Source organism: Prunus persica, chromosome G2 (assembly GCF_000346465.2).
Source record: "Prunus persica cultivar Lovell chromosome G2, Prunus_persica_NCBIv2, whole genome shotgun sequence".
Taxonomy (NCBI): Eukaryota; Viridiplantae; Streptophyta; class Magnoliopsida; order Rosales; family Rosaceae; genus Prunus; species Prunus persica.
This window is the reverse complement of record NC_034010.1, coordinates 16,507,937-16,519,127: the sequence shown is the minus strand read 5'-3', so window position 1 is coordinate 16,519,127 and position 11,191 is coordinate 16,507,937. Positions and strand designations below refer to the sequence as shown.

General features: G+C 36.8%; 1 protein-coding gene across 1 annotated transcript; it reads left to right on the top strand.

Annotated features, from left to right (window-relative positions):
- LOC18787008 (MLO-like protein 1) lies at positions 5,224 to 10,638 on the top strand. Its single transcript, XM_007217861.2, has 12 exons — positions 5,224 to 5,818; positions 6,596 to 6,712; positions 6,814 to 6,874; positions 7,067 to 7,158; positions 7,476 to 7,550; positions 7,672 to 7,760; positions 7,907 to 7,956; positions 8,137 to 8,177; positions 9,286 to 9,495; positions 9,596 to 9,663; positions 9,788 to 9,848; positions 10,187 to 10,638. Exons 1-12 carry the CDS (start codon positions 5,393 to 5,395, stop codon positions 10,361 to 10,363), a joined length of 1,467 nt encoding a protein of 488 aa, XP_007217923.1. The 5' UTR covers positions 5,224 to 5,392; the 3' UTR covers positions 10,364 to 10,638.

Below are 11,191 nucleotides of genomic sequence, written 5' to 3'. Positions count from 1 at the left end.
AGCATCATAATCATACTCATCCTCCACAATCATATTATGGAGGATGATGCAAGTCATCATAATGCTTCTGAGGATCTCCTCATTAAACATACGGGCTGCACCTCGAATAATCAACCACCGAGCTTGAAGGATACCAAAACACCTTTCGACATCTTTCCTGTATCCCTCTTGATAGGTAGCAAATAATTTTTGCTTCTGGGATCGGGGATTCGGAATAGATTTGACAAAAGTGGTCCACCTCGGGTAGATGCCGTCAGCTAGATAATACCCCGTCTGGTACACTGTATTATTGACTTCATAGGTGATATTGGGGCCCTGACCTCTTAATACATCGTTGAAGACCGGGGATTGACCCAGCACGTTGAGGTCATTTTGTGATCCTGCAACTCCGAAGAAGGCATGCCAAACCCATGTGTCGAAACCAGCAACCGCTTCAAGGATGATACTTTTTTGGCCTTTTCGATTTTCATAATCACCTTGCCAGGCAGTTGGGCAATTCTTCCATTGCCAGTGCATGCAGTCGATGCTATCAATCATTCCAGGGAATTCTCGAGCTTCGGCTTTTTGTAGAAGCCGTTGGAGGTCCCTGGGAGTAGGTCTACGCAGGTAGTCCCTAGTGTACAGAGTTTCAACAGCTTGACAAAATCTTACCAAAGCCTCCAACGTAGTAGACTTCCCCATCCGGGCAATCTCATCCACCTGATCAGCAGATGCTCCATACGCCGACATTCGTATAACAGCTGTAAGCTTTTGCTCCTGAAGAAGCCCCAAAACCCCAGCAGCATCACACTTTTGAACAAAGTATGCATCATAATTGCAAATATCATGCATGACTTTATTGAACAAATGAGGTTGCATTCTAAATCGCCTTCGAAAATCAACATCAGAGTACAAAGAAGTTGGGATAAAATAATCTTCCAAAAGATTCTTACCCCTAGAATGCCTATGTCTTTCCACATTCCGGCGGCGGCCAGCTTGTGAACTATGGCGGCGACCTTGGTTCTCTTCTTCTTCTAAAGCCACTGCTATGAGAACTTGCTCATCGACTTGTCTCTGCAACTCATTGACTTCATCTGCTCTACGGTTTCTCTCTCTTCTTTCTCTCTCTTGTCTCTCCAAGCATCTCCTAAATTCTTCCATTCAGAATGAATGAAGTATGAATTATAAACTCTCAGAAATGAAAATATAGAAAGATGTGGTGTGAGAGGTATGAGCTGAGACTCTGATTTTATAGAAAAATTTGGCAAGATAGACATGCCACGTGGCTTGATTTTATTGGATGAAAATCTTATCTGAAATTTGAACCCTAATTTGTATGAAATTCAAATTTTGAAATTCATCCGAAATTTGAACCCAAATTTATCTGAAATTTGAACCCAAAATTATCTGAATTTTGAATTTTGAAATTCAATCGAAATTTGAACCCAAAAATTTATCTGAAATTTGAACTTTGAAATTAATCCGAAATTTGAATCCAAATATCTTATCCGAAAATTTTATCTGATTATGAATAGTCTTGACACGTAGGAATCCGAAAATCTTATCTGAAAATATTACCCAAATTAATTATTTTCATTAAAAAATAGGAGGCAAAAACAAAAAAATAAATAGTAATTGCCATGGCTAAGGGCAACAGGTGGAGACACAATTTACTATTTGCAAGGGCAAGCACTATTCACGTGAATAGTACTTGCCCTAGCTCCACCCTTGCCATGGCTAAGGGCAAATGGGTGGAGTTGCTCTAAGGTGAGAGTTTTCCTAAATAGACAAAGGGACTTTGGACCTCTCCGACTTTTGGCTTCGACGTGGGCTCTCATGGTGCGCTTTAGACTTGGCCGAATTGTACGTGAGCAATGCTCAGGAATGAGTTACAGGTATCATCTCTTTATACGTTAATTAAATAGCTCGAAAATATAAAATTGGAGGCACTGATCAATTCACTTGTTGATTTGTAGGAAAATTATGGTAAGCTTGCAGCAAATTCTGAATTAAAGTTTCTCTTTAAATTCATTAGACTCAACAACAGATGTCATACATCCTTGAAACATTTGTAAACTTCTCAACCTACCAACTTAAGCTTTTGCGAGAAAAATGGTACACCAACCAAATTTATCCTCGGGGTCAGCTGGTCATCTTTTTCCTAGGAAAAGAAAAAAATGGTCATCTTTTTCTAATGTGCATATACGGATAGTTATCTGCATGCCTTAGTGCATGGGTGTATATATGTGTACGTACATATGTACATGGATATAAGTTTGAGATGGTTTCTCACGCATACTACAAAGGTGTCATCGGGGTTCAAACCTAAGACCACTGGCTTACGAGTCAAAGCAATTTTCCACTTAGCTAGACCCCGTTTGAATGAGGGAAAATAACTCAGAATTTAATTAAAAGTTGGGAATTTAAGATGAGAAATTGGCAATTCCCTTGTTTAGCAACTTAAGGGCGGAATTTATTAAATGACGCGTGGAAAAAATCATGAAAATTGGGACATCAAATTCTCGAGTTCAATTTCCACCAAAATAGGCGTCATTTCACAATTTTCATAGTGCCACATTTGTATATCATATTTCCATACCACCTTATGTGGCAGATGAAATGGACATCCACATCAATTAAAAAGTGTCAATAAATCATAAAAGAAGAGAAAATATTAAATTATTTTTAATTGATGTGGATGTCTACCTCATTTGTCATATAAGGTAATATGAGAATGTGGTATACAAATATAGTAATAGTAATATTATTTTTTACAAAATTTGAAGTACATAAATTCGAATACTGAAATCTTCAATTTCCAAAAATTTAAATTCCGTCATTTTAGAATTTTATATAATTTTCAATTCCTTCTTTCAAACGGAGAACAACTTCCATGTCCATCACGAAAATTAAGAGTAATATTTCCTTAACCCAAAGAAGAAGAAAACATTTCCATACTTTTTGCCTCAGCTGGCACGGTAAACCAAAAGTAAAAATAAAAATTCCTACTGTTGGAGAGAAAGTGGGAATGTTTGTTTTCTGGAGCATAAATAGAAGGATGGTTGAGACCAAAAAAGAAAAAAGGAAGGATGGCGTGCATAACGGATCAAAAATTTTTGTAGAGTAGGGGTTGTTTTTAAAGACGTAGGCCATTCTAACATACGTATAGGAGGAGGCGGCTACGGCTTTAAGAACAACGACGATCAGGCCGTGCCTTGCTTGTGAGCGGATTTTGATCCCTCTCTTGGTTTCACAAGCCAGAAACCAGGTTAGACTAAACCCATTTCTCCTGTTATAGCATTTCTATGCTTCGTATATATTGTTCAACAAATTATCTGTTAATGTATATGCATATTTTTTACCTTTCACAACCAGAAGCTGTAAACTCAGCAAAGAAAACAACAATTAATCCAAAGGTGTAGAGAAATTGTTTAATCACAATGTTCGAATGAATGAGACACCCATGCATATGTATCACAATTTTATTTTTATTTTTAAATAGAGGGTAAATGTGAATAGATCTTCTCCATGATGAGTAACCTTCGGCAAGCATTAATTTATAAACTTTTCCCAGCTAAGTATTGCATTATACTTTTTTTAAGGATTCCTATTAAGAGAGGCGATAATATATTAAACTCACACATACTACATGAATGTTAGGACTCGAACCCATGACCTTTCTTAGGAGAACAATTGCAATTGTATAATTTTTTGTATACGTATGAACATTACCAATTGTTTCAACTCCACTCGCAGAAAAGAATGTATATTTTCATGTGCAAAATAATAGTTCCATTTATTTATTTTATCATAACATACATTCTTACGGGTGCAGTGTATTGTTTTCTTTTCATCAGAATATGTGACATGAGGTGACAGTTCAGGTAGCTTTTGGATTTATGATATAAGGATGTAGCAAGCTTAGGCTATAATCAATGATGTTAAGTCAAGGAAAGCATACTTAGAGAGTTGTTATCGTTTTGTTTTCTTATTTTAATAAAACAAGACATGAAAACGTGACCTCTCCATACAAATCAGCATACAAATCAGAAGAAAACATCAGCATTGCCCATTGTCCACTGCCTACTTCCAAGTACCATTTTTGACTTCTGAGTTCAAGAAAACATGGGTATGCATATACTGATGTTGATTGGAGTGAGTTTAAGAACATTTGTTCATGTGTGCGTGAATGGCTGTAAGCTGTTGATGTATTGTGAAACGCACTTGTATCAACGGTTGACAGTCAGTTATAGTGTGATCGCTTGCTAAACTTTTGTGACATGATTGTCTTGAATTTTATGACTTTTATGTCAGTGACAAAGGACAACTTTGTCCCAATCTTCACCACAATATGCGGCTTAGAAATGCTTTCTAAAAGGAGAACTAATCCGCCTTCCACGCGTTCAACATGCTTCGATGATTCTAGGCAACTAAAGGAAATGTGGCTCAAGTCATTCTTATGAATGACTTTTGGGTCTTCATTTACAGAACAAAAAAGGTTTTATTTTCTTTTGGGTCAATAGTCATTTTGTTTAGCGGGTATTCAGCTTCTATTTTATTGGAAGATGTGTTATTATATTAGGAAAAAAAAAAAAAAGATATTGCAATAGGGTCACGTTGCAATATGCAAATTGATTATATTACGTGACTGTATTTTAATACCACACAATAATTACTTGTTGTATTAATGCCTTGACGGGCATCTTCGAATATATTGGAATACATATTAACACTTGTATCTCACACTTGAAATCCATGATTTAGTGAGATCATTTCCTGACTTATTAATGTCATGAAATGATTGAAACGATATCTCCTCTGATTTAGCACACGTAGAAAATTAGAGGTCATGTAGGAGAGTAGATTGTTGAGTTCATTGTGCAATTCTATCAATATTTTCTCCTAATGTTTTACACTCGATTCTACAATAATGTTAATATTTTTTGTTGTTGTTTTAAGTAATTTCCTCAGCCTTTTAGGAAATTAATCCACATATGAAGTCTCGAAATACCACCAATGAGTATAACAAAGTTCAATTACTGCCTACTTTTTTTATGTTATTTACCATTTAATCCTATTAAATCCCATGAAATTATAGGTAATCAATCTTTTGCCTTTCTTTGCCATCAAGCAACAAAAAAAGAAAAGAAAACAGTTTCTTGCCTCATTTGAATGCAACGCGGTTGGATTAATCATAGCATTTTTAAGGACATAGCTCAAATTTAAACTAATTTCTTTCTGAGATTATAACGCGGTTTCGTATTACCATATAAATTGCTGTTGTATATACAAATATTTAAACCCAACACATCAACTCACAAAAAGCACTGAATGTGAAAAGCAGGGGAGGAGACTCAGCAGAAACCAGTAGAAGAAAAAGAAGAAGAAGAAGAAGAACATAGAAGGGAAGAAAATGGCTGGAGGTGGGGAAGGTCCAACTCTAGAGTTCACGCCAACATGGGTTGTGGCTGTGGTTTGCACTGTGATCGTAGGCATTTCTCTCGCCGCCGAGCGAGCCCTACATTCAGGAGGCAAGTACTTGAGGAGGAAGAAGCAGAAGCCTCTGTATGAGGCCTTGCTCAAGGTTAAAGAAGAGCTTATGTTGCTGGGCTTCATCTCTCTCCTCCTCACTGTTTTCCAAAACAGGATCACCAAAATCTGTGTGAAGCCTGAGATTATGGACAAGTGGCTGCCATGCAGTCTCCAACATAATGATCAAACAAATGAGGAAATGGATGATGCCCATTTTTCCACCTCCTTGTCTGGGGGCATTGCTGGGCAAACCAGGAGGCTTCTTGCTGCTGGAGGTGAGGCTCAACAGGGGTACTGTGGAAAAAAGGTAATCTCAATCACAATCCACTTGCCCATTTTCCTCTTTTTGTGTTCTTATGAAAGTTTTGATGTGGAATGATTGACTAGTACCAGGTACTGATCAATTTACAGTACCTGGTACATGTCAGCTAATGCATCAGGTGCTGTAGATTGGTATCCGGTTTGAGACGGTTTATTTCCTATTTGTTTGATATGTAGTTAGTGCCCTAGAATGTATCAGGTTCGCAAACTTGCATACTAAATCGAAGCCCCTTTGGTTGAGTTCAAAGAGGTTTTCGTTGTGAAATCGAAGCCTCTTTGGTTTAGATTGAAAGGGTTTTCAATTGTAGAATCAAGGAATATGGATCAAAACCAAAACTCATTTGAGCTAAATTGAACACCTTCAAATTAAACTGGAGGGGATTTGGTTTGATTTGGAAATGTATGCTCTTGATCATCATTTAAAGCAATTGAGCAGTTAAGAACAAATTAACTAATTATTTTATTTTTAGGGTAAACACTGATCTATCTTTCTTGAAGACATTTTTTCTGTGTTAATTTTTCATGGAGATTAGACCTTATGATAGATTGGTGTATACTTGAAAAAGATACAATTCTGTTTACGTCAAAAGAGAGATACAACTACAACACAGATTGTTAGACATAAGTTTCAAAATTTAACAGGACCAGAGGACCTCAGTGAGTATCCCATTAATGAATCTTTATGTTGTTTTGGAATCCAATGATTTTGTAATGTTTCAATTTCAAATTAAGTGGTCTAACTATTTTCATTTCCCCCCCACAGCACAAGGTACCTCTGTTATCAGTTGAGGCATTCCACCACCTGCACATCTTTATCTTTGTCCTAGCCATTGTCCATGTGACCTTCTGTGCTCTCACTATTGTTTTCGGAGGGTTAAAGGTGAGCATGAGAACATCTAATATGCTTCTTAAACCTTTACTTTGACTTTTTACTGTTAGTGTTTTAGATACGATTTTAGTAACATCCTTATCATGCTTTAGATACATCAATGGAAAAAGTGGGAGGATGAACATTCAAAAGAGATTAATGAGGCAGATGAAGGTATGCATTCTTTCTATGTTTCTTTTTTGTATTTGTTACAATGAGATTGCGACCGCTGGTAGAACGTCTAGTGTAAAGCTTTATCATCTTTAAGCTTTCTGGCTGACTGCAGAACTACTTTCTCATTTGGAAATGCTTTAGCTGTTTATTGTTGCTTGTATATTTTCCAATTTGTGAATTGTGTTGGTGCAGTTCAAGTAAAGATCACCCATGTCCAGGAGCATGATTTTGTCAAGGACCATTTTTGGGGTATTGGTAAAAATTATTATCTGATGGGTTGCCTAGTAAGTTACTCTTCAATGAATCGATCTACATATAATTTTTAACTATAGACTCGAGCTGAAAGATGATAAAGTTATGCCTGAGTTTAGTGCATTTCTTTTACTTTATATGATTCCATGTTTTGAGATTATGCATGTCTCTATATTTTTAAGAAAAGGAAAGAAACAATAATTATTATTGTTTCCAACTGATCATATAAATTTCTGGGATAGGACCTGTTAAGACATTTAAGAAGTTAAACCTCTGTTTTTTTTTCCCAAGTGGAATGAACTGCAATGCTAATTACTCTATTTTGTTCTGTTCTTTCTCCTATGTCCAGCATTCTTTTCTCAATCAGTTTTATGGATCGGTGACCAGATCAGACTACTTGACTTTGCGACTGGGTTTCATTACGGTAAGGCAGCTAACAAGAGGTTGAGGGAACTCTTGCATATTCCAAGTTTTCAGTATGTTCTCAATTGGCTCCTAGCCTGAACTTTTATTTTTACTTTTTGTGTTTATTATTTCTACTGCAGACCCATTGCAGGGGTAACCCCAAGTTTAATTTTCACACATACATGGTTCGCGCCCTTGAAGATGATTTTAAAAGAGTCGTTGGTATCAGGCAAGTTATATCTGATGTATTTTTTGCAATATTGAATTTCTCTGTGTATTCATTGGGCAGATTTCCACACATTTTAATGCCCTGGCAAATATGTCCTTTTTGGTTATGATTCGTTTTGATTCACCATATGGTTTCCTTGGCTGCAGTTGGTATCTGTGGATATTTGTGGTCCTCTTCATGCTTATGAATGTTGATGGTATGATTCTTGTTTTGAACAAACCAGTTTTGCAGTTATGGAGAATTTTTTTAACATATATGTGGTGTTCTTTTAGACATTTCCAGGCAGTTTTGTGGTTATGGCATAGATTACTTTGCCCACTTTCATGAAGAACACTATCACTATAAACAATGACATTCTTCTCTTTTTCTTGCGCAGGCTGGCACGCATACTTCTGGATTGCATTCGTTCCTTTCTTTGTTAGTAATCCTAACATAACCTTGCTATCAGATTTTGTGACCCATTCACATTTGCATTTTATTGCATTTAATCTGCTATGCTTGAAAAATCAGCATTCATTTCATTCTCCACTTATCCTACTTCAGTGAAACCATGCAACTCTAAATCCAGAGCATTGGTATCTATATTATTCAATTCGATCGATCTTAATTTCCATTAGATATTGACTATTGAAAGCTGAAGCTGATTTTACTTGCTCAAAGTTGTATATCAAGTGTTTGGAAAAAAAGAAGAGTTGCTTGGAGGTTCTTTGGGCTTGACACTTGCATTCTCTCATGTCAATAGGATCGCATGTTAAACCGTGGCTCATTTTGGTCTTTGTTATTGTGACAACTGGTTCACCTCTTGATTCAGTGTTGCATTGTTGATCAATTTCTTTGTGGCATGAAAGATGAAGTTAAGGCTAGACCTAGTACCATTGATTTCTTCTTTACAAGAAAAGCTAAAACTGAAGTCTAGAACTATCTCCGAACAAATAAACTTAAGATAATTTTTCAACCCCAAACCATTTCTTCTGTCTTTGTTTATGTATTTGACACTCTTCCATTTGATTTCATAGCTAAACAGAATGCATGATGAAACCATATATGAGATGATGGCCACTTTCAAGACAAAAAACAGGACGATATGAATTTTGGATATATCTTGTTCTTATCATGTTTAAAAGAGTTGGCTTGATTTCATTGTGAGTAGGATGAAACAATTACCTGCTAATTGTGTCAGCTACTCAGTTGGAATGTTAAGCTGGGGCAGATTTCAGCTATAAAGTATCTGGATACGATACAATCTCGCAAAGAACTTGATAAAATTGAAGTAAAATTGAGAGAGCTTGCAAAGGAAATGCTGAGCTGAAAATTCTTATGCATTCTAAATTCAAGTACTTACTTCACTAGTGTCACGTCGTTTGTTAAGCAGTGTATAAGCAGAATAACTTTTTCATTACATTTCAGTCACCATGTCATTTGAGTTATGACTCATGGAAAAAGAAAATCTAGTTTCTGTATCATTGCTCATTATATTTTCAGTTTCTTTTCATGTACTCCATCTTTTCTTATTTTCTTTCTCCAGCTTCTTCTTGCTGTTGGCGCTAAGCTGCAGCATGTAATCACCCAGTTGGCTCATGAGGTTGCTGAGAAACATATAGCCGTAGAAGGGGAACTAATAGTTCAACCATCAGACGAACACTTTTGGTTTGGCAAGCCCAAATTTGTTCTCTTCTTGATCCATTTCATCCTTTTCCAAAATGCTTTCGAGATGGCATTTTTTTTCTGGATATGGGTATGCAGATTCTTTGATCTACTACGTACTGTATGAGTAAAATTCAAATTGGGTATTGAGAAATTGACATAATCTTTAATCTGATTATACAACTTTGCAGGTTCAATATGGTTTTACCTCTTGCATAATGGGAAAAGTGAAGTACATTATCCCCAGGATTGTTATTGGGTAAAAAACCAGAAACCTTTGTTCCTTCACTCTAATAAACATATGGTTAGAAAGCCCTTCAAACCACATCAGGTTTTTAACTTGTCATACTGCTGATGCCTCTCTCCTTTTCATGTTCTTTTAGGTTGTTCATTCAGGTGCTCTGTAGTTACAGTACACTTCCACTTTACGCCATTGTGACACAGGTGTGTTGAGTTTAAAACTACATGTTACCTTCTATTTTGGGGAGTAGGGGAGTTTGACAAATTTCGCCACCTTCAAGGAAATGCTTAAATTTGGTCAGAATTTGTAACTGATGGACAAAAACTCCCCTTGCTCGAAGTGCTCGAAGCCCTTTCGAGGAAGACTCAAAGAGGGTTTGAGTTCAACTAAAAGGGGTCTATCGGTTTCAGAAGAAAACCTCTGTCTTTGGGGATTGTCATTTAAGTTTCCCATTCTTTGTTCATGTTTTTTCTTTGTCTGAGTTCTCCATCATATTCTTCTCTATATGCTAACATAGTTCTGTTTCTGCAATGCAATGAAGATGGGAACCAATTTCAAGAAAGCGATATTTGACGAAGACGTACGCTTGGGACTTGTTGGTTGGGCTAAAAAAGCTAAGAGAAGGAAGGCAAGCATGGATGGCTCCAGCTCTGGCATTGGTTCTGACGTGGGAGTTCAGCTAGGCAAAGTTAACCAAAAGACCACTACGAAGGGCTGAGCAGCTCTTCATGGCAAGATATGTGTACTTTTTGTAGAGTCAATGTTAAATATTGAAGAAATAGATAAAGGGAAATAAGGAGAATAAGACACACAGAATTATAGTGGTTCAGCTACTTGATATAGCCTACGTCCACTTGAAAGAGAGATGTTTGCTCTTATCATCATAAGAATTACAAAAGGTTCAGTAGTACATATATATTTATATGTAAAACTCTCTTAGTATGCAGTCCCAAGAAGACTGTTCTAATTCCAATATAGTGGTACAGTTGAGAACCTTGGTCCAACGGTAATATAGGTGAGTATTAATCAGAGCAATTATTCCAGCATTCCCCCTCAAGCTGGTGTGAGAATATTGATCGAACCAAGCTTGGACAAAAGACTTTCAAATTGAGCTAAGGAGAGCCCTTTAGTGAAGACATCAGCCAATTGTTTGTTGCTTCGAATAAAGGCTGTTCGAATAATATTGGATTGCACCTTTTCTCGAACAAAATGACAATCTACTTCGATATGCTTCGTTCGTTCGTGAAAGACAGGATTCGCAGCGATATGGATTGCGGCTTGATTATCGCAAAACAAGGTCATGGGTTCAGGATCTGTGAATCCCAAGTCATTCAAAAGACTGCGAAGCCAAATTAATTCGCAAGTGAGAGAAGCCATGGCTCTGTACTCGGCTTCGGCACTAGATCAAGCAATGACATTTTGCTTCTTACTCTTCCAAGTAACTAGATTCCCTCCAACAAAAGTGCAATATCCAGTGGTGGACTTTCGATCAACTGTACATCCTGCCCAATCGGCATCTGAATACCCAATAATATTAGTGTTCCCA